This window comes from Anser anser (genome assembly GCF_964211835.1).
Source record: "Anser anser genome assembly, chromosome: 7".
Classification (NCBI taxonomy): domain Eukaryota; kingdom Metazoa; phylum Chordata; class Aves; order Anseriformes; family Anatidae; genus Anser; species Anser anser.
The window spans coordinates 26356719-26378263 of record NC_139727.1 but is presented as its reverse complement, the minus strand read 5'-3'; the positions used below and the strand labels follow the sequence as shown (position 1 = coordinate 26378263).

General features: G+C 34.7%; 1 protein-coding gene across 7 annotated transcripts in view; it reads left to right on the top strand.

Moving 5' to 3' along the window:
* The window catches only part of ADGRA1 (adhesion G protein-coupled receptor A1), a 277570-nt gene that overhangs the window by 32510 nt on the left and 223515 nt on the right, over positions 1 to 21545 (top strand). For 5 of the 7 annotated variants that reach the window (XM_083843221.1, XM_083843222.1, XM_083843218.1 and 2 more), the window contains one exon: positions 12211 to 12282. In XM_083843221.1, the coding sequence (XP_083699347.1) occupies positions 12211 to 12282 (72 nt within the window). Of the gene's footprint in view, positions 1 to 3; positions 2445 to 2517; positions 9311 to 12210; positions 12283 to 21545 lie in introns of those variants that run through there. The other 2 variants (XM_083843223.1, XM_083843224.1) reach the window with 2 other exon arrangements.

The following is a 21545-nucleotide window of genomic DNA, read 5'->3' as shown; positions in this document are numbered from 1 at the left end:
GAAAAAGTTATTTTGTGATGGAAGTCAGATAAAACTTTAGTTTTGTTGTTGTTGTTGTTTGTTTGTTTGTTTGTATTATTTATACCAGTGTTTTGAACAGTTATGTTGAAAGCTTTATTTCTAAGATTGCAGTTATAACTAAAATGGAAAGAACATCAAATATTGAACAACAGAGCCTTGGGAAGATAACTTAAAGTACCTGAGCTGATAGATAGCATTTGAGGCTAAGATTTAAAAAAAAAAAAAAAAAAAAAAAAGACAGATCATAAGTAAGACTGTCACTGGCCATTTTAGCTCTAGAAGCAGAGTGGTAGGTGCACTTGGAGATGATTGCTCCTGTGTTACATTTGTTACACTGGGTGAGAACTGCTTTCCAAAACTGCTTATGGGAATCTTAGGTTTTAGCCCATTTTCTTAAGATAATTATGTTGTTCTTCACCAGTGCAAAATCCACTTGCAGAGGTAAGAAACAAGAGCCTGGCACAGGCTTAAAATCAGTACTGCTAGTGAAGCAAACTGAGTCTTCTACCTGTAGTAGTTCATTATTAATTCAGTGTACTTATTTACACACCTTAATATATTTTTCAGTCTGGAAATTAAAAGCTGAAAGCCTACTTATTTCTAGAAGATAACATGAAATATTTGCTTCTTTCTGAATATCTAGTCTGTAATATTATATTAACATGGAGAATTTTTAAAGTAATCTCTTTAAGTTGGTGCCCGAAACAATAGAAATTCTATAGAGATTAAGAGTAAGGAGGACTTCATAGTTTAAATGTACTTTCTTTTGAGCTCATTGTTGCTGAAATGGGCACTGAATGGTCACTGAAGCCACAAGTGCTAGGCTTCCATCATAGGAAGACTGTGAACCTACTGGATAGCTGGGCACACATTTCTCTCTGCGTTGATGCTCAAAACCCAAGTTTTCAAAAACATCCCTGAACAACATGATCTAACTGGACCTGCTTTGGGCATGAGGTGGATCTGGAGGTCCCTTCCAATCTAGGTGATTCAGAGACAGCGAATTAGCTGTAATTAGACATGTAGTCCTGCATTTACTATCTCAACTGGGTGCTCTTCTGAATCTCAATTTTTAAAACCATTTTCAAGCCATTTTCAGTACCATCAAAAGAACTGTAAGCTGATATGATAGCGTGTATGTGTTATGCAGGGATTGCTGGTTCTCTGAATTATGTATGAATAATCACCAACTGTTTCACATTTTGGGATCCCATTCTGCCAGAGCATATACCAGTAGCTGTCTGCAGTACTTTAGAAAAACTTTGTCACTCCCTGTTTATACTTAAATCTCTGCTCCTGTCAGTCTTCTTTGAAACCAAATGAAGCACCAAGAAGAGTGTTTTGATGTGCAGTCCTACTGGTTGAGGCAATATAGAGCAAACAACTTAGATTTAATAATCTAGCTCTTTAAAATGTCTCCTTACAAGAAAGGAGTTTCTCTTAAAATTCATCTAGGAATAATTTTCTGCTGTCAGATGTGCCTTTTTTTTCACGCTTTCAGTTTTCATACCCAAAGGATACAGAATGAGTTTTGTATTTTTATTGAATTATCTGTTGATATATATCATCATTTAAGAAAACACTACTGCAGATATCTCTTTTGCAAAACACAATTACAGTCCCAGCAAAACGTATGAGTTAAGATATAACTGTTATAGAAATAAACCAGTTTGCAAGGAAATCAAAAAAAGTTACTACAGTGAAAAAATTTTACTGTTCTTCTGGATTTATATTTAGGAGTTTTACTGTTTATCTGTTGTAGTAACTGAGACATGCATATTTTAAAGTCAATTCTGATCATGTTTTAGATAAAACGTCATCTATTTCATCATAAAGTCATGTCAGAAATAATAGGTAAAATCCAGAATGCAGTTTTAGAAATACAAAAATAGCAAAACTAGGAAAAGATGGACAGGTGTTTCAGGTTTTAAAAGAAGGGAGCTGGCCTGAGTAAGAGTAGCAATGTGGAAAGAAGCTAAAAGGATCTATGAGGGAAATAAATAAAAGGTAGTAGAAAAAGTGTATTAAACAAGGAATGGTGACTTAGGAACTGTTAATCCTTTTTCAAAGTGACTTAGAAAGGTGTAGTAAAATCCAAAATAGAAAAGGTGAATTATTTCTAATAAAAATTTAGACTAAGGAAATTACTGAAATTTAATTATTCTTTTAAACTTAAACAAGGATTCAGAATTTATTTGAAAACTACCCAAATCCATTATAGCTAATGTAAAGGAACAGGTTTTGCTCAGCTGCGAGGCAGATTGGGATGCTGATGGTTATTTGAATGAGCTGCATGGTGACCTTACAATGAATCACCCTGGCTAATTACTTCCAGTAACTTTCACACCATTTTAAAATGGGGATCCTAAATGAACTCCTTGGCCCACTGAAATGTGTAGAATTTCCTGTCCTAGAGGAGAAAGGTAGGCTTCTCAGGCTCTTGTCTATCTAGATGGTGCTGAGCATACTGAAATGCTCAAATCTGCACGTTGTTCTTGTGTGTTGTTCACTCAGCTGTTCTGCTCCTCCTGATGTTGTTTGCACTATAGCTATCAGTGAACTGTATGAAAATATGAATGACTAAAAAATAAGAATGTCTTTTCACCGCAATGTAAACTGAGTTGAATGAAAAGCAAATGAAAAGCTAATTCTCCTATAAACAGACTGCATAAAATTCATTTACATATTATACCAGCTTATTCAGTGAAGAACTGAGATTTATTTTCTATTAGTCTTAATTTTTTCCATTAAAAACGCATTTTAAGTATATATGTACATGTGTGTTTGCATATATATAGATATATATTTTAAAGTCTATGCGAGGAGTCAAAGGCAAAACCAGGAAGAACATGGCGTGCAGACCCATGCTGTCATGCCTACATATGCTTTCAGAAAGTGTGTTACTTAAAATTCAGATGTAAGAATTCCCTTCTCATTGTAGAGATAGTTTTGAACAATTCCTCTCTTTCTCCAACGAAAATGTTGAGAGTAGAATCTTTTGATCTTCAGAAACTAAGGCAAATAAATTTAATTCATATGAGTAATTCTGCTAGACTCAGTAGGACTCATCACTGAAAGTTAAACACACATAAGTATCTCTTGACTAAAGATTGTGCATGTGATACGTGTAGCAGCATAGTCCAAAAGTTCACTGTTTTTCAAAAGGTATAGTGGAAATGCTGTCTTATCAAAAGATCTTTTTTTTTTTTTTCCCAAATCACATTTTAAAAAGTTATCTGCACTGAGATAAAAACCTCTTAAAGCAAGATTTATCTAGACAGTTTAATGACGTTATAATATGCTGTAGTAAAATAGTAATGATTCATCATGTTTTTTATATCCTCAGAAATCCAGTTTTTCCATGATTTCAGTGAAACAGGACTGCACACTTCTATTCTGTGTACTGCTTATTTTGTCAAACCTGCTTCTACAGTTACCCACTAATGAAATAAATTTTTAGGTGTTGAATTCCTTGAATACAGCTAATTGAACTTTAACTGTAGAATTGCTGTAGAATACTTTAGGTTTCCACTGATCTATAGATATGATCTTTTCATCCTAGGTTTTACGGAAAAAAATGCTTTACTTAAGAGGATCATTTATTTCAGAAATTTGCCAGTGCTTGACAAAAAAAAAAAAAAACAAAGCAAAACATAAAATAGACAATCATACTTCTTTTCTGAAGTACTTACTGTCCTCCTAGTAATGCTTTGATTCCTGCTGCTTCTTTTCCCATTCAGTTAATGGATATCACCTTTTTGTGAAGGGAGCTTGTTTCAAAAGCTGGGAGCTCTTTAGCTCCCCCACTGTTACAAAATCATATTAAGATTTCTCGTCAAGAATGACCTTCCTGCTTTCTTTTCCTTAACACATTAATCCCACTGAACCAGGGAGAGCATAAGTTGTGTATCCTGTTAGTGATGACGATAGTTTGTTTTACTGTTTGGATTATGATGTTGTTTACACAAAAATGCTGTTGAATATGTTTTTAGTCAATTAAATCAGTTGCTCTGATGATTTATGCAAGAACTCTGGCTTTGTTATTTTGAGTGTGACCTGGCAGCCTCTTATATCACCCAAGAGGACTGTTGATGAAAAGCCACCAGTAAGAACAGAAGAAACAAAAATAAGTTTCACCTTTATTTTGATTTACTAAATGTGAGGCTATTGAACAGTGATTTTCCACAAAAGCAATATTGTATTTCTATAATATGATTGGTCATATTATGAGCCTCATATTATGAGTGCTACAGTTTCTCCTACTACATTCTATCAAATGTATGATGGACTATTAGCATTTTCTTGCACTTTTGGGGGGACTTTCATTCAAATAATTATCTAGAAGTAGATATCTCAGTGCTTATAGTTCTATCACTTCTTTTGCTATCATCACATAGTGTCAGGCTCTGGAAATATGTTTCAACTGCTACTGTTCTAATTAGATGGGTAATTAGTATATTGTTACTGCTTTGGCTATATCTTTTCATTATTATTTTTTTTCACCACTGGTAGCACACTACTTATCTACACTTTAAGGTCATTTTGAAAACTTTCTTATTTCTTCAGTGGTTGGGACTGGTTATGCTGCAAGTAAATTAAAGCTGATTGCTTGACAGCTGGAATACACTGGAATAAAACCAACTGGAATTAGGGTGTTAAATGACTACTTTGTATTATGTGCTGTAGCATTTTTGTATGACCCCTGTTAAGAATGTTGAAAACAGATTTAGTTTATTTTGAAAAACAATACGGTAGACCACAGTCATCTTAGGGAGGAATATGTTGCTCGAGACTATTATACGCATCTGTAGTATTCTGATAACTTCTCTTGATGTTTTTTTAAATTTGGGTATTTTCAAATGCAGGCACTATGAATTACTGTCTTAAGTTTTAAGTACACAGATAGTGACTGATAATGAACTGATAAATACCTTTCTCATTTTACAAGTTTTTCCTCCTTTCTGTTTGTTTATTAGAATGTGCAGGTGTCTGCCACACCCCATTCGTCTGGTGAGCTGTCAGCACTGTTCATCAGGCATTTTTCTCTTTTCACGTGTTCAATCTGTTTTGTTACTGTTCTACAACTTTCCTCCCAATATACCTTTACTATTATGAACTTACTGAAGTCTTAGGTAGTAGCTTAGTTGTGGTCTTCAGTTTGGAGAAAAAAAAGTGCAATTACTAATGGTACTTTATGGTAGCTCTGTATGTCTCTACATATGCAGTACAAAAAGACAAAAAAGTCTTTTTTTTTTAATTCTTACCATTTTTCTCATGCAAGCTCCTTCCCAATTTGTTTATTCCCACAACACGCATAATTCATTGAGAGTTGCACCATAAAAACAATATTCTGGTTTACCGAGGAGGATTTCAAAACCTTAAAAATAATTTATCATTTTTACACTGTGGTATTTCAATATAAACAATTCCAGTCTTATTCTGATACCATAAAGAAATGAAGTACTGTTCTCACATTTTTATGGGATGTATGCACACACTCCTTTTGTATCTGATCACATAATGACTGTAAAGAGAAGAAACAGCATAGACAGTTACATTTCAACTGTTATCAGTTTCATCTAAAGGAATTATTATTAGTGCTTGTATAGATTATATAAAAAAGTTGTTCTATTCTGCTTGAACTGAAGTTAGTATGTAAGAGAAGCTCTAAAATTTAAAAAACAATTTCTTCACGCAACCCCAATGCAGAGGTCCCAGATGTACAGTCTTAATGGACTGAGCTTTCTATCTTTTGTCAAATTATCTTGGATATCCATCTAGCACACCTTCCTATCTAAGAAGTTTGGGGGAGGAAAAAAAAACAACAGAAATTAAGAGGAAGTGCACAGCAGGGACAGGAGTGGTTGCTCTTTCCTGTGGTACTTTTGGTGTACCTTCAGCTGGTGTTGGAATGGACCTTAAAGAAAGGAGTTCAGAGGGGGTCATGAGCTGAACATTGGTTGTTCAGCTCATCCATCAGCTAGATGCAGAACTGGGTCAAGTCTGGTCTGAACTAGTTCCTGGGCTGCCCAGCAGAAAATCCAATGTAAATTGACTTTTTTTTTTTTAAGTGACGTTTTTATTTATTTATTTTTTTATTCTCTGGGAAAATTATCAGAGGAAATGCATATTTTAAGTAACTCTTCCTTCTCTGTTCAGTATGCATTTGGGAACTGCAGGCTCCATCTAAATGTTTTGTCTTTCTTGGGTCTAGTTATCAGAGATGTGCTTTTTCTGTGGGATTCAATACTGCATGAGTTCATGCTCTTTGGGATGTGACATTGTCTCACTGAAAAGGCCTCATCTGTGGAATTTGTTTATTATATTGAGTGAACCCAAGTCCATTGACTTCAAGGGCATGATATAAAGATTATTTCTCTTTGCTTGAGGGGTTGTAATTGAAGTTTGTTTGCATTATGACTGAGAAATTTTTGTTTGACAAATCTTGAAATACTACAGTAGATTATCTAATTCTAGGCATGTTTTATACCTGAATAAGACTTTGTTGCTCAGGATTACATCTTTGCACTTTTCATAGTTTCATGAAAGCAAAAGTCATGGAAACCATTTAAGGAAACTGAGATGTGATTTTTGTTTGATTAATTCTAAAGGAAGACTAGAAAGGAGTTCAGAGAAATGGGTTGTAGCCCATTAGAACAATTAATCCTTTTAGGTATGTCAGCACTAATAAAGAAGAACATAAAGTGGAAGCAATGGCTCATTGACCGTCTTTACTTCTCAGTTGTTAGCACGCTCTTTGGCATGATTTTGGTCCTTGTCAGGCAGCATTGTGCTGGAAAACGTTCATGCCAATGTTCTACCCAAAAAGGGTAAGTTTGAGACTGTCTCACACAATTCTCCCGCCCTGTTCCAGCAGGTTTTCCATTGGCAAATAATCTTCTGTTCCCAGGCAAGCCACACACCTCCATACCATACATCATGCTTCAGAAACGCTGTTCTGATTCCCTGTGGCATTCCCTCCATGCTCTTTCAGATACTCTGAACAAATCGATACCTGTGTTAGGATCATCTGAACACCAGAAGGGGCCAAGAGGAGGTCTAAGGCCAGGAGCCGTGTAGTTGGTGCAGCTTAGCCTCAGGGAATGATCCCTGGCCCTTTTTATGCAGTAATGCTCATGTAGTCATATAATGCACAAGCTGAAAATACCGCAACTGTTCTGTTTGTTCTGTGGCTGCTGCTGGAACAGTTTGGGGATATTGGTTGTGAGAGCAGGGCATAATTTGGTCTCTCAAGGCATTCAGAAAACATCAGACCAGCACCTTTATCATAATAACCCCACTTCTTTTTTTCTGAGGGAGTTCTATTTGTGCTCTGTTGGTTTCTCTGTGATGCTGCCTAGCAAATTCCTAAAGGTAGCAAGTATATGCAGTTAGATATGTGTTTGCAAATACATTCATATTTGCCTTGAATATCAAGAACTTATATGTTTGTTTCACCATAGTCATTTCCTCCAAAGAAGACGGGAAAGAAAAAAAGCTGACATTTAAATATGAACCTGCCTTGCAACCTTCTACCTTTATATAGGTGAAAAGGACAAATGGAAATTTGCCTAATATTCACACTTTGGACTAGTTATCTCATAGCAGATACTTGAGGTTTTGGATCTCTTATGTCCACCGGCCCTCAAGTCCTCCAAATAAGCAGCACTGCTGTGTATGTAAGGCTGGTTGGTTTCCAGTGTGGTATGAATGAAATAGCCCACAGCCTGTGTTGCAGCCCACCAGAGAAGTGTGTTTGCGTGACGTATGGATTACATGCTCTAGGGTATAGCCTGAGCTATAGGTCATGAGAGAGTGTTTGGAGGCTTCAGAGCCTGTGGGAACAGCTCCACAGGGTGGGAAAGGACAAACCTGGTGTAGAGTTACTGTCTTCTGGATGTGGTCCCTGGGGCAAACAGTCCCCCAAAGCATCTTGAGAGAAGGAGACATAAGTTACAAAGGGATTAAGGAAGTGAGGTGGCAGGTCAGTAATGTGTCTGATCAGGGGAATGGTGCTCGCCAGTAGTATCTTAGATAGATGGGTTTCATGAGAGCTAGGACTGAGTACCATCATCTGATTTATTTGGTTTGCATTTTAGATCCCAGTTACTTGGGGTTTATATTTATATAATTATATATATTGCAAGGACATTCTGAACACTGAACTCTAAAATAAATACCTTCTCAAAAGGTTTCTCCAGGAAATGATTTATTTATTTATTTTTTAAAAAGAAAAGTAAAACATTGAATGGAATTTGGTTTAGGAAAATAACTTCACTGGAATAAAGAGTGTTCGTTTTCTTAGTGTTTCTCTCCTCATAATAAAACATTTAAAATGTGAGATTCTTAACACATGGCTGGAAACTGGTAATTATTTAAACCAGCTGCCTAGCTGCAATGTATAGCAATATTTATTTTATCACTATGATTCAATAGCACAGGAGAAAAAAATAAGGCAAGTGAAAAATGCTGTGAATGAATAAAATGTGAGAAATACTTAATAATGTGTGCACAGCAGTGATTTGTTCTAAAAATCAAAATTACATTTAATCTTTTATTAAAATAAATGATTAATTTTCTGATGTGGTTAAAAGTACTTTTACATCTCGAAGTTGTAATTATAGTATAAGCTATCCAAAATCAAATGTGTGAATAGCACCCTTTCCCATGTATTTATCCAATAAACCTTTGTGTCTGTAAGTATGTGAAAAGGATTCTTAATGTCTCTCTTTTTTTCCTTCAAAATTTCTGCAGGTCTCTAATTGCAAGCATCTTCCTGTATGTGGGTGACTAACTGTGTTTACGGGAAAAGAGATACCTAACTTGTTAAGTTATAATTCATATTTTTCATGTCCATTCAGCTATTTTTCTAAAGAAGTAATATACAAAATTATTCAGTGTAATTTCAGCATTGTAAGAGCTACAATTTGACCAGGTATTGATTACTAGAAAGGGTTTCTTTTCATCATCTGTAGTTAAGCCTCATTTTTGTGTTTGTATACTGAACAGTGTAACAAACATTTTCCTCCCTTCTAGCCCCTTCCCACAGCATGTTCTCAGAAGGGAAGAATGTTATGAATTGCATGGAAAGTTTAAGACGTGATTCATAACTGTACAAAAGTAATGTGATTTAAGTTTTCCAGTGAAATTGTTCATTGTATTCACAGAACTGGTTTTTAGTGCAAATCAAATCCATTCTGATAACAGCCCATTGCAAGGTTTTGGACATCACTGAAGCTAATTAAAAGCAGGTGGATGATTCTCATGTAACAAACCATCTCAATGAAATGTAGGTAACATATTAATTGTTAGAGAAGAATATATATGTTTTTTTCCCCACAGACCTTATAGGAATGCTAGGATTCTCTAAAGTCACGATCCTTTCATATTCTGAACAGAAAAACAATTGTATTTTAACTATGATGTCCATACTACTGTGTTTATAAAACCTCCATTTTAGTTGGCAGTGTAGAGAAGAGAAGGCCCTGAAGGAAACCTAAGTTTCGAAACCTGATCTCTGTGTGAAAGTCTCTGTGAAAGTGTGGTATAAAGATCTGAAAGAGTTAGTTCAGAAACGCAAATTTATGTAGTTAAATTCCATGATATTTTTTAATTTTGTGGTGCCTATTTTTCAAGAATTTCTTCTTCAGAAAAACAAAGTTGCGACTAAATGAGATGGCAGTATTGCAGAGGATGAGCTGTGTTTACTGACTGTTCTGTTTATAAACCAAGTGTTCTGTTTAATCTTGTAATTTATTATTATTTAGATAGTTCTCTGTAATTTCTAGGAGTTTGTTTTATGTAGATAAAAGATGCTGCTTTCAGTCTACTTACTGGAGCCATAGGGCAGGAGACCCAGAGGTGGAGTAGGATACTTGTGTGCTGCTCACTTGTGGGATTTTTGTGGACTTACCAGCCATGTTCAGACTGCCCTCTTTTTCTAGGCATAATGAACAGAAGAGTGGAAAAACAAATTGGCACCGTGAACATCTTTCAAAGACAGAAATAGTTGTATCTAAGCCAGATGAGAGTTCTGAAGTGCACGTATCTTTGTGAATCAGCCTTTGCAGAACAGTCCAAATATAATATTTATATCTAATGTCATTGTAATAGGCCTCAGAGATGGTCTCTCTGTAACACAGTATATAACTAAATGACCCAATATGAAGTGGAATTTGAGATATTAGTCTTTCCAAGCCTAGCCAATTTAAATTTTGGGACTTTATTTTTTCTTGACTGATCCAAGTTCTGTGCAGCCTCCGAAGATAAGATCAAGGAAAGAACAGAATAAAATAATATAAAACTTAATATCTAAACTGGAAAATGTAAATACATTTATAATTTTAAAACAATTACCAAATTTAGTCACAGTGTGGGTACCTAAAAAAAAAAAATTCAGAAAATCTGACAAATAAGACAAATTGATTTTTGATCTTTCATTATGTCTTTGCTGAAATACATTGCTAAGACTTTCCTAAAGAGTTAGATTAGAGAAATACTTAATGTCGTACATATGATTTTTTTATCTGAAAAGTAGAAGGCAGATCTTACGAGATGTGTACTTTCTTAGATCATGACAGTATACTGTGTGTATATTGAAGCATAGCTGTTTTTTGTTGTAAACACGGGAATCTGCATGCTTTCAGATACCTGGGTTTAATTGTTCATGACTGATCCCAGATTGCCACGTGTATGTTATAGTGCCTGGTTCTGGGTAATGAGTAATGTTGCTGCACAAGTTCATTCAGTCACACCAAGGTGTCATAACACACAGATTAGCTCCTAGCTCAGAGCTGAATTGCTCTGTTCTTCATATCCTCTGGCACTGGGCCATCAAACTACATCAAATTATATGTATATGTTTATTGGTGAACTTTACAAATAACTTGAAAAAAATCTTCAAATCTTATTAACATAATATTTTTCTACATGAATTATACTTTGTTTCAGTATCAGTATTAATGTGTTGTTGTTTGCATCTAAACTTAAAAAATTATGTAATATGCATATGCTTGGGTAAAGCACTTACTGTTTATATGTAATAAGAAATACTAAGAGCCAGACAAGTTAAGATAGTCTTGTGCAACGCATAATTTTAAAACTTTGGAAAGAAAGCAAAATGTTGGTTCACAAAGTCTCAAACTTGCTAGTTATGAGCATAAGATTTCTTGACATTTGGTTTCTAGCCTTATGGTAAGCAATGTCTCTTATTTTGAAATGGACTTTGTCCTCTTCTATAACTTATTGTAAATGTTACATGAAAATATTCCTTTTTTACAGCAGGTGGAATAAGATTTGTTAAGAGACAGAAGTTTCTTCTGCACATTGTATAACCATTCTTTAAAAAAAAAAAAAAGATTCCTTGAGCTTCCAAAACAAATTGCACTTCTTTTGTATATTGTAAGGTTTTAATAGGTAACATCTTCAGAATGACTGCATATTTGTATTGTATTGCTTCTGAAATAGACAGGAAAATATTGCAGTGAAAAATCACTAAATTAGGGCCTCTTGTGACATCAACAGAGGAAAAATAGACAAATTCTTCAACAGCTTGTATGTAGGGTCATTTTGCGTTTGTACTTGATGGTTGTGAATGGGACAAACTTAGCTGCATTACTGAATTTCTACTGTATAGAGGTTGCAAGAGGAAAGCATTTTTGACTAAGCCTCTTTTTGTGGTAGTCCTTTTTTTAGTCTTTTTTTTTTTTCTTCTTTTTTTTCCCCTCTTCTATAGAAGGTGAAAAGAAAATATTTTCTGTTTTCTACCTCAGCATTTAAGAGAACAGGTTAGGGCTGGTAGATCTGTTACAGCAGATCTTCTAGTTTAAGGGAACAGATTTTAACATCTCCCTTGCTTCATCAGCCTTTTTGTTGACTGGAAGTCCAGCAAATATCTTTGCCAGTAGTAATTTTGAATCTACTAGTGATGTGGGGACACATTGATATTATACTTTCCAAGTCGTAGCCAAAGTTCATTTGTTAACGTATTTCTTGAATATGCTTTTATTTAATAAATAAGAAACTGAAGGAAATGGTAATATTTATTTACTGCTATGATGGGAAAATGCAAATGAGGCACAGAATTTTGTGATTAGTATTTTACAGAGCAGTCATTTACTATAATTACATGTTTTTAATCAGTGGAATTATCATGTTCTATTAACCAAATTCTTTCCTGACTTCTTCTAGGATTCTGAGTAACAACAAGATCTTATGGTTGAAGAATGGCTCTTTCTTTGGGCTGAGATCCCTGGAGAGACTGTGAGTAACTGATCAACCTCTTTCCACCTTCAATTAAAAAGTCTTCATATTTTAAGTGTAAAAACAAACCTCAACAACAAAGTTAAAGTGTTCTGAACTGTACTGCATAGTACAGTTTCTAAGCAGTTGTCAAGTTAAGGAACAGAATAGAAATGAGTGAATGGGGATGGACACTGAAAATACAGGAAGGCACTACCATCAATTTGGAACTAAAATAAACATCCAGTCAAAGACTTGTACTACGCTGTGTACACTATTATACTGAAGACTGGTATATGTAATGGTAACACTAATGTACCTGACATATAGTTTGGATTGTTTAGCTCACTGGTCTCCAATACTTCTATTTTTAATTATATTCCAGACAAAGAAATTGGACAGCATTTATCACTGGAGCAGACAGTGACATTGATGTAGCTCCATGTTTGTATGTTTGCAGTCAGTGTTTAGAGGGGTTAGAGAATGAGGTTTCTGTCTAATCTGCTTAGAACCAACTGATGAATTAGGGAGGAAAACATTTGGAAACTTCAATGGAATAAATGCACTGTGCAACTCTGTTGTAGAAACACTGTTTTCTGTATATATAGGTCACTCGTTTGGAAAATAATCATGTCAGCAAGTCTAAAAGTCTTTATAGTCTCTTTTCTTTTTTTTTTTTTTAACCTCTCAACTTACTTTGTCAGTGCATCTAAATGAGTAATTATATTATGCCTTATCTTAAAATATCTCCTGCAGCTTAGCTAAATTATTTTTATGTTCATTCCTAAGAATACCTTCATTATATAGAGCTGTTGATATAAAGTAGTTGTTACATTTGTGTATTCATGAATATATTCATATATTATATGACAAGTGAAAGTTTCCATATAGTAAGAAAAAAAAAGAAAAAAAAGGAAAAAAATATATTTAATTCAACATTAACAAATATTTTACTATACATGTGTGCGATGTGTCTGCTGTTTATGGTTGTGTATTAAGCCAGGTAATTAAGTATATGATACTGAGACGTATGACTAGTCTAACTGTAAATTAAAAATAAACAATATATTTCAAGGTCTGGAATAATCCCTTAAGCACCTTCAAGGGTTAGGATAAAGCTAACTGTCTGAACAGTCTATGTAAGTGAATATTAACTTTTCTCTGCATACAGTTATAGATGTAATAAATACTTCATTTAATATTAGCAATATTAAATGCTATGGAATGGAGTAGTTCTGATGTGTGTTATTTATTGACTAGCTAATTCTCAGTTGTAACAATGATGATTTATAAAGATGTTTGCAAACATTTTAGAGAAAATCTGGAATAAAAGATAGGATTACAAATTTATTGAAAGAAAAGAAATCAGTAAATATAATCCTAACATATTACAAATAAAGCCTTGGTGTTTAGAAATAGAGGAAAACATTTCCTCATTTTTTTCTTTCTTTTTTTTTTATTTTATTTTTTTAGGTTTAATCTACATTTTTATACATCTGACAAGGAAACTTAAAACTAAGATGCATATGGATTCATAATGAATTAGATTTGAATAAGCTGGCAATGGTATTGAGGATGTACTTTTAAAAAACCTTGTTAGTTATCTAGTTAGAGAAATACTTTAACCTGAAGAGACATTGCAAATGGTATTGAAAACAGTCAGAAAACAACAACAACAAAGTACCTTAGGTGCGTAGCCTCAACTATCATCACCATCTAAACCTTATTAATTTTATAGTATTGATTTTTCACAACATTACAGATGAAATGGGTGTCATCTCTGTGTATGGTAAGTGCTATTTGGCCATGCTGCTAATAAAAAATCTATAAGTCATTCTTGCAGCAAAGGTTAGGAGTCAGGTGGTGACATTCTCATCAGATTCAAATGCTCTGCTGCTTGTTCTGTCCCTGCACACTGCTCATCAGTATTTACAAAGGTCCAGTTTCAGCAGGGAAGTTGGAAATGGCTTGGATAATCTGCTTAAGAGGTGGAAGCAGTGGGTGTGGTTGAACTATATCTGGATGAGTACTCCTAACCTTTAGACAAGGTTCCTGAGCTATGCCTCTAGTTATACACAAACCACTTCAGAGTGTTACTACAGACGCTTAAAATGGAGCACCGTGGCAGCAGCCAATAAAAAAGAATTTTTATTCCTTGCCTGAAAGGAGAGGTAGAGAATCATATGAAGTATATTAGCAGGAAAACCCAACTGAAGTAATGTTCAGTTTACAAGATGATGTGCTTAGAATGTAGGCATGCTGAAGTTAAGGCTTACTCATTCAGTTTAGCTTTGCACTCCTTGTGGTCTTAAAAGGAACAAAAAGTTAGTGAAGAGAATGCCACGGAGACAAGACTCGTGTGTCAGTAATTCTTTTGTGGTTACTGTGAACCACAAGAGCATTAGCTCATGTGGGCTATAAAATCATTTAATGTCAAACTTGAAAAATTTAGAGGGGAAGTAAAATTTCAGGTGGAACAGAGTGACTTGTATATTCTAGCTTTTTCCTGGAGTGCTCAAAACCACTTTTTGAGCAGAGAGCTGTTTCAAGCCATAGTACAGTAAACTAGAGACAACTTTCACCTTGTTATTTTGCTTTCCAAGGCATGTCACAACAGGAATTGGATTACAGAAGTGTTAGTCCTCCCAAGTCCTGGTGATTTCTCAAGAGTGTTACACAAGTGAGAGGTCTCACTGAGCAATTGTCTTAAACCAAAACTCCTCATTTTATGCAACTTTAATCAAGTAAACTGAGAAACTTCAAACTGCTCATCAACAGTCTGTTCTACTAGTAAGGGAGTACCTATTTATCTAAATCTTAAGACTATGGAAGACTGTCTCATATTGTGCATGAAATGCATTACTTTTAATTTTTTGCATTACTTTTAAATTTTTTGTTCTAATCCTAGTTGGATCTCACTTTGTATTGTTTCTGCAGGCTTCTCAGAATATTGCATTTTTTTCAAACTTAGCATGAGTATTTTAAGTTTTCTGTTTCAAATTGTCTTAAAATGTCTTATTGCTGTAAAAGGAAATCTGATGTTAACTTTTCAGATGATGCAGCCACCCGGAGGGGGGAAAAAAAGAGGATACAGTTATTTCCTTTGTAGATAATAAAGAAAGAAAGACAATAAAGAAAGATAATAATCTTTACTAATAAGTATTAATATTGAATATATTAATAATTAAATGTATTAAAAATAAAACATTTAATAGTATCTGTATTAAAACATGTATAATTAATAATGATCAGAATATATTTAAGAAATGTTAGCATTTTTACTCGACAGTTTATAAAAATGCTTTGAAAAAACATCATCCAACAAAAGGTGCCTTTTTTGTATTCTGTGTGTGAACTGTGAGTCACAAGAGTGCTCTGTAGAGGTGGCACACTCTCTCAGTACTTAGCTTGAGTTTTCTGAAACCCTTGTACTGTTTTGGAAAGGTTGACTCACAAATGTGTTTTAGCATCTGGATGGATCATGATGCACCTCTGTGCCTCTGGGCTTACTTTGTAGTCTAACTAAAAAGAGGTATTAAGAAGTAAATAGTATGACTTAAAAAACCATGTGGGAATAGAACCTTTCTGTAAACTTAGGATTTGGACTGTCCTCAGTTATATAGGCCTTGACTACTCCCTTTGTTTTGGATGAAAATCAGAAGTATGGGTAGAAAAATAAACGTATTTGAAACAATTGTGGTAAACAAACTGTTATGACCTTGAACCCATTTTTGTGGTACACCCTGTGGAGATGGCTTCGTATTCAGGAAGGCTGAGAGTTCAGTTTGGATTTGAAGCTTGTGGCAAAGACTTGACAGCTTGTAATTATTTGGGTTCCAGTGCCTACCATGTTGGTATTCAGTGTCTTACATTCTAGTGAGATACATTGATCTGAGCAAGACAGCATAAAGTAATCATAAAGTAAGTTTTTCGTATGCTCTGGGACCGTATAAGAAAGGCAAAGTAGGTTTTCCAAGCCATGAAACAGTGAGGTGGTCCTGTTGAATGTCTCAGCTATCCAGAAGCTCTCATTTAGTTAGTGATTTGGAGGGTGTGAATAACTGATAGGGTATGAACCTATATAGTTTGGTGGTAAAAAATATTCCATAAATTGAAACAATACATTAAATAGAAAATCCATTCTATTATAGTTTGATTATTTTTATATATATATATATATATTTATATATAAACTTATGGGCAGTGGGGATAACCGTTGTTATCAGCTGAGGAATCATAGGCTAGTGCAGACTGCCAAGTTACTAGCAGGTGCTGTATCATGGCAGTGTATGGCATGGATCCTTCTCTAACACCACTATAGTCTCTGAGCAGTGTGCCGCAAATGAGTATTATTAGTAGCAGTAGAGGAAAATTTCTTTTTTCTTGACAATACTCTACCTCTAGAAGTATCTCTTCTGGAGAGTGCCCTACTCCACATAACGCTTCTGGGGACAAGGACTGAGGCTGTTGGACCGGGTGCTCCAGCTGTGCTGGACCCAAAGTCAGGATCTCAACTTGGAAATCAGATGTTTTTCCCTCATCCTGATGTCAGCTGGCAAAAAACAATATGTATCTGAGCTATTAACAACACTAAATTTTCTTACCCTCCACAACAGCCACTGCATCAAAATTGTATGGATAGCCCCTGTTCCACGCTGACTCCCCAAGCTCCTTCTACCTGGGGCAATCTGTTGTGGCTTCTAGTCCCCTGTGGGTTTCCTGGTACTCTAGTTGATCTAGTACTTGTGCATTTTCTGAAGTGGTTCTATGAAAGCTTTCTTTCTCTTTCATAACTGAATGTACGTTTTCATGAACTGTATAGAAGCATAATTACCTCTGAGGCTGTTGCCACTTTGTCCCCTGTGGCTGAAACTCTTTAACAGGTTCAGAAGTTATTTAGAGGGAATCAACAAATAAAAATAAAGAAGTATATGCAAACAGACCATCATTGCATAAGCAGTATTTCCTTGGGAAATCAGGATGAAAGATCGCTGTGCAATATTACACAGATTTTTCACAGTTGACTAAGAACCAGGCATTACGACTTTAACAGTGACTGTTTTACAGAAACTTGCTGTTGCATTTCGTAGTGTTTCTAGACAATGAAAATGCCACTGAAGTGTCTTTAAGAATTTAGCATTTATTTTTTGTTTTAGTTTTCTTCATTTTATTTATTTATGTATTTTAACTGTATAGACCAGACTTATTAGACTAGGTCTCACATTGTATGTTACCTTTATTAAATGTTGTGTTATTGTAAGGTTACCAACTATGCAGGCACATGTTGTCCTCATTTATTATTAGATGAGTGTACAAAAACATATTTTTGTTAGATTGCAGCATAATGACTTTCTGCAACTATGTATTGTGCTGTGCAACTGAAATAATAACACATTAACTTGAGGGAATGAAAGGGCAGGAAAGACAAGCACAACAAATTAGACCATAGAAAAAAATATGTTGTTAAACAGCTGGTATAAAAATATGGTATTTAGGTGTTCTTTGGCAAAGCTCAAGTGATGAAAGGTTAAAATATAAAGGTTTTGCATTTTTATATACCGAAGTGTTTCTTATAACATACAATTTACGTTGTTTAAATTACTGGCCGCTTAACTTTTCCTGCCTATACATTTGAAATGTGTGTGTACGCATGCAGAAATAGAAATGTACTTATTTGGCACTGTGAAGGATTGGAAATATGCTTAAAGAAATGCTGAAACAATTCAAATTTCAATATATATATATATGACATCTTTAAAGTTAGAAAATTCATAAATTTCAAAATATTTGTTCTTGCTTGGAATAGTTTAAAAATATATAATTACTAGTTGTTATACGGTAAAGTTTTGCGATAACATCCAGGATTCAATTGCAGAACTCTTTTTTTTTTTTTTTTGTAGATGCTACATTTAAGGCATTGCATTTGGTTAATAAAAGCAGATTTTTAGCCACTATGCCTTTTACTTAAGGTCAATTACACCTTCTTAATCATAAAGGTGTATTCACAGAGAATTTTATGCATGCGGTAGCAAATACATAATAGGACATAATACTTGTATATTGATGTAAAAGAATTGTTTGAAAGAAGAAAATAAATGAAAAAGCATTTATTTGAGGCAAATGACTTAAAATCAAGGATATATTTTTGGGGGGGGTTGCTTTCCATAAATTGTCATCAAATCTTTGTCACATCGCTTGATCTCTTTCTACCTTATTTTTTCATCTGCAAAATAGTATTGTTTGGCTAGTATCTCTAAATTTAGTAATACTGGAGATCTCACTAAAGAGTGAAAAGATTATATGAAAAACTACGATGATAATTATGTAATGCCAATTATTTTATGTGACAACCATATATAGATTGAATAATTTATTTTTTTTATGATGCACTCCTTACAGCCTGACTGGGAAGCAGTCTGAAGCAGCATGAATACACAAGTGCAGAGAGGATACTGATGCTCAGTTGATATATTTTGTGCAGCTCCATGCATCACCAAAAATTAAGTTATTAGCTAAGTTTAGTAGTAGATTTAAACTTCAGTTTTTGGTAAGCAGTGAAAAGGTAGTTTTTGTAGCAGAAAATTGTCCCATACCAGAAAAATCGTTAGCTTGGAAGTAACTGTCTCTAAATCCCATGGAGACCATCTGAGTGTGGTCCTGGCTGAATAGCACAGTACATGTACAGGTGTTGGACAGGGCTAGAGACGATCTTCAGTCTATAATCTCCTGTGACCCAGGCTCTCTCAGTGACAAGACTGAGGCAGTGCCAGCACATCTCTGTACCTGAGAGGACCATGACAAATGCTAGCAGGGTTACAGCGAAGTGTTGCTGTGGTCATCCTCTTGCTGCCTTCTTGACAGGCTTTTCAGTGTCAGCGTTAGTCCAGACATATATTACTGGAAGAATAGATCATATTTAATCTGGTGTAATCAAATATCACAGGGAAAAATTCAAACAAGATGGATCATATATAAAACATTCGTATTAACATACTGCTATTAAAAATAGCTAGATCCTGTTAGCAAGTAGGTCTGCATGTAAAGATTTGGGCATTTTCTGTTGCTTATTTTTTTAATGGATAAAAATCATCTCTAGCTTTCCTATTGAATGTATTTTTTCACCCCCCTGTGGACAGTATATGAAATCAGAAATATGCCAAGTAAGATTAAAGTAATGAACAACAAAAAAAAAGCCTACCAGAGCTTACCCAGAGCTAGGCTTTTGAGTTTGCAGAAATGATACTCCCATTCTCTGTTAGTATGTACTGGGTTCAGTGTTCTAAGTGCAAAATGAGAGAGATCCTGTGGATGCCTTTACTACTGTAGCTTGATCAAAATGCCTGCTTGCTTACATAAGCAGCAAAACCTGAAGATTCCTTTAAAAACAACATGGAACAGAAAACTGGACTTGGAAAAAGCATTGTTGGTCCTCATGTAGAAGTAAGGGAGTGCAGGGTAAAATGCATTTCAAAGTAAATGCTGTTTAGTTGTAGGTAGTATTTTAAGGAATTGCACAGAGGAAGGATATATTAATTTTCAATTGTTGCACAGAAATTTTGAGAAAACAGAGAAGGAGAAACAGAGGCAAGATTAATGTCACAAATGAAACTGGGGTTAACTTAATTAAAAATTACATTTTCATTTTAATTCTGTGGTCCTTTATGGATCTCTTGGTTAAATCTTGTGAATAACAATGAGTTACTCATTTAGTAACACAAGCCAAGTATGAGCATTTTTTTTTTTTGGAGGGGAGGAGAAGAAAAGCAATAACAAAACCCAACAACAATAAACTATGACCTCCAAATTTTCCAAACTCCAGATATTACTGTGCCTTAGTATCAAAGAGAAATTTAGCACTTTATCAGGAATTATGAACCTATTGTTATCTTTAGTATGACTGTCAGAAACAGAAGAGTTAGAAATAAAAAGGAAAATTACATTACCCTTTTCCTAATAGGCATAGGTACTGTAAATCTTGCAAGCATGAAGTGACTGTCAAGGCACTTGTAATGTAATCTGATGGAAAGATAATGTATTTTTTTTCTTCTAGTCAGTTGTTGTTATCCAGTACAAAGTCACAACATTGGATATCACATACTTCACATTTTAGGGAATGAGGCAACAGGAAAATACCCTGTATGTATACTTGTGCAGAGCTTCTACATCATGACACTTTAAAAAAAGCAATAAATCTCTAAAGAAAGTGTATTTCCTTTGGGGTATTGCAATGCCATTTAAAAACAGCAGCAATTAACTCTGGAAGAACAGATTAGTGAAGTGAGTCCCATAGTTTTAGTGCACAGGATCCAGAACCAAGTGTGATTTTTCAACTTTTCTTTCTACCTTAAGCCTGTTGTTTATCTTCTAAGTGTTCATTTCTCTAGGTCTCGTGGTATTTTTCCCTCTGATATTTTTACTGTCTGACAGAAACAACATGGACTAAAAGACCATGTCTGTGCTCTTAATTCTGTTCTTCATAATGAGACATAAGACTTGCCAGGGCTGCATTCACTTGCAGGCTACCGCTCATTGCCTGATGGGAATTTATGTCATGCTGAACGTGCTGCTGGGATTGCATTCCTCCAGTTCAGGTGAGAAGCTATGGTTTCAGCTTGGGCATGAAGTTGCTAGCTGCTGGTATATATATGTAGTAACAGTATTTAGAACATCAGTGGTTTGCCAGGCTCCATTTCTACACTTGTAGCTATTTGCCTTTTTTTTTTTTTTTTTTTCCTTGACAAAACAGATTTCTGTTGGAAATGCTACTGTGACAGAATAAAAATGTTTTCTGGGGATGCAGCATTTTAAAGAACACCATTGTCAAAGATGTCAGTATTTCATTTCAAGTCTATACTGTTTTGTATTCACATAGCAGAACCTTCTGTCAATGATCAAGCTGAACCATACTACTAAGGAGTGAAGCAATCTGTATACCTTTCCTATAAAGAAATGGCTTACTGGTTGGTGAAGAAGGAAAAAAAAAGTGTTTAAGGGCAGTTTGTATAAAGTCATACCAGCAGCATGGTGGGAAGCCAAGCTGATAAAAATTAGTGCTGGTTGATCAATAGTTAAGCTAATCTTATGAGTGAACTGCAAGATAAATTGCTAGCAGACTCCCTGTGTTCAGTATTCTGAGGTTGTGATTCCTCAGCTGTAAGCTATTTTTTATGCAGATGGAATAATACTTTAAAACTTCAAAAAATATTATAATTATCCTTGAATTCATATGTGATGTGGTCTTTAGCATTTTTAATGTTAAAAAGACCAAAGGTAGTTACCTCATC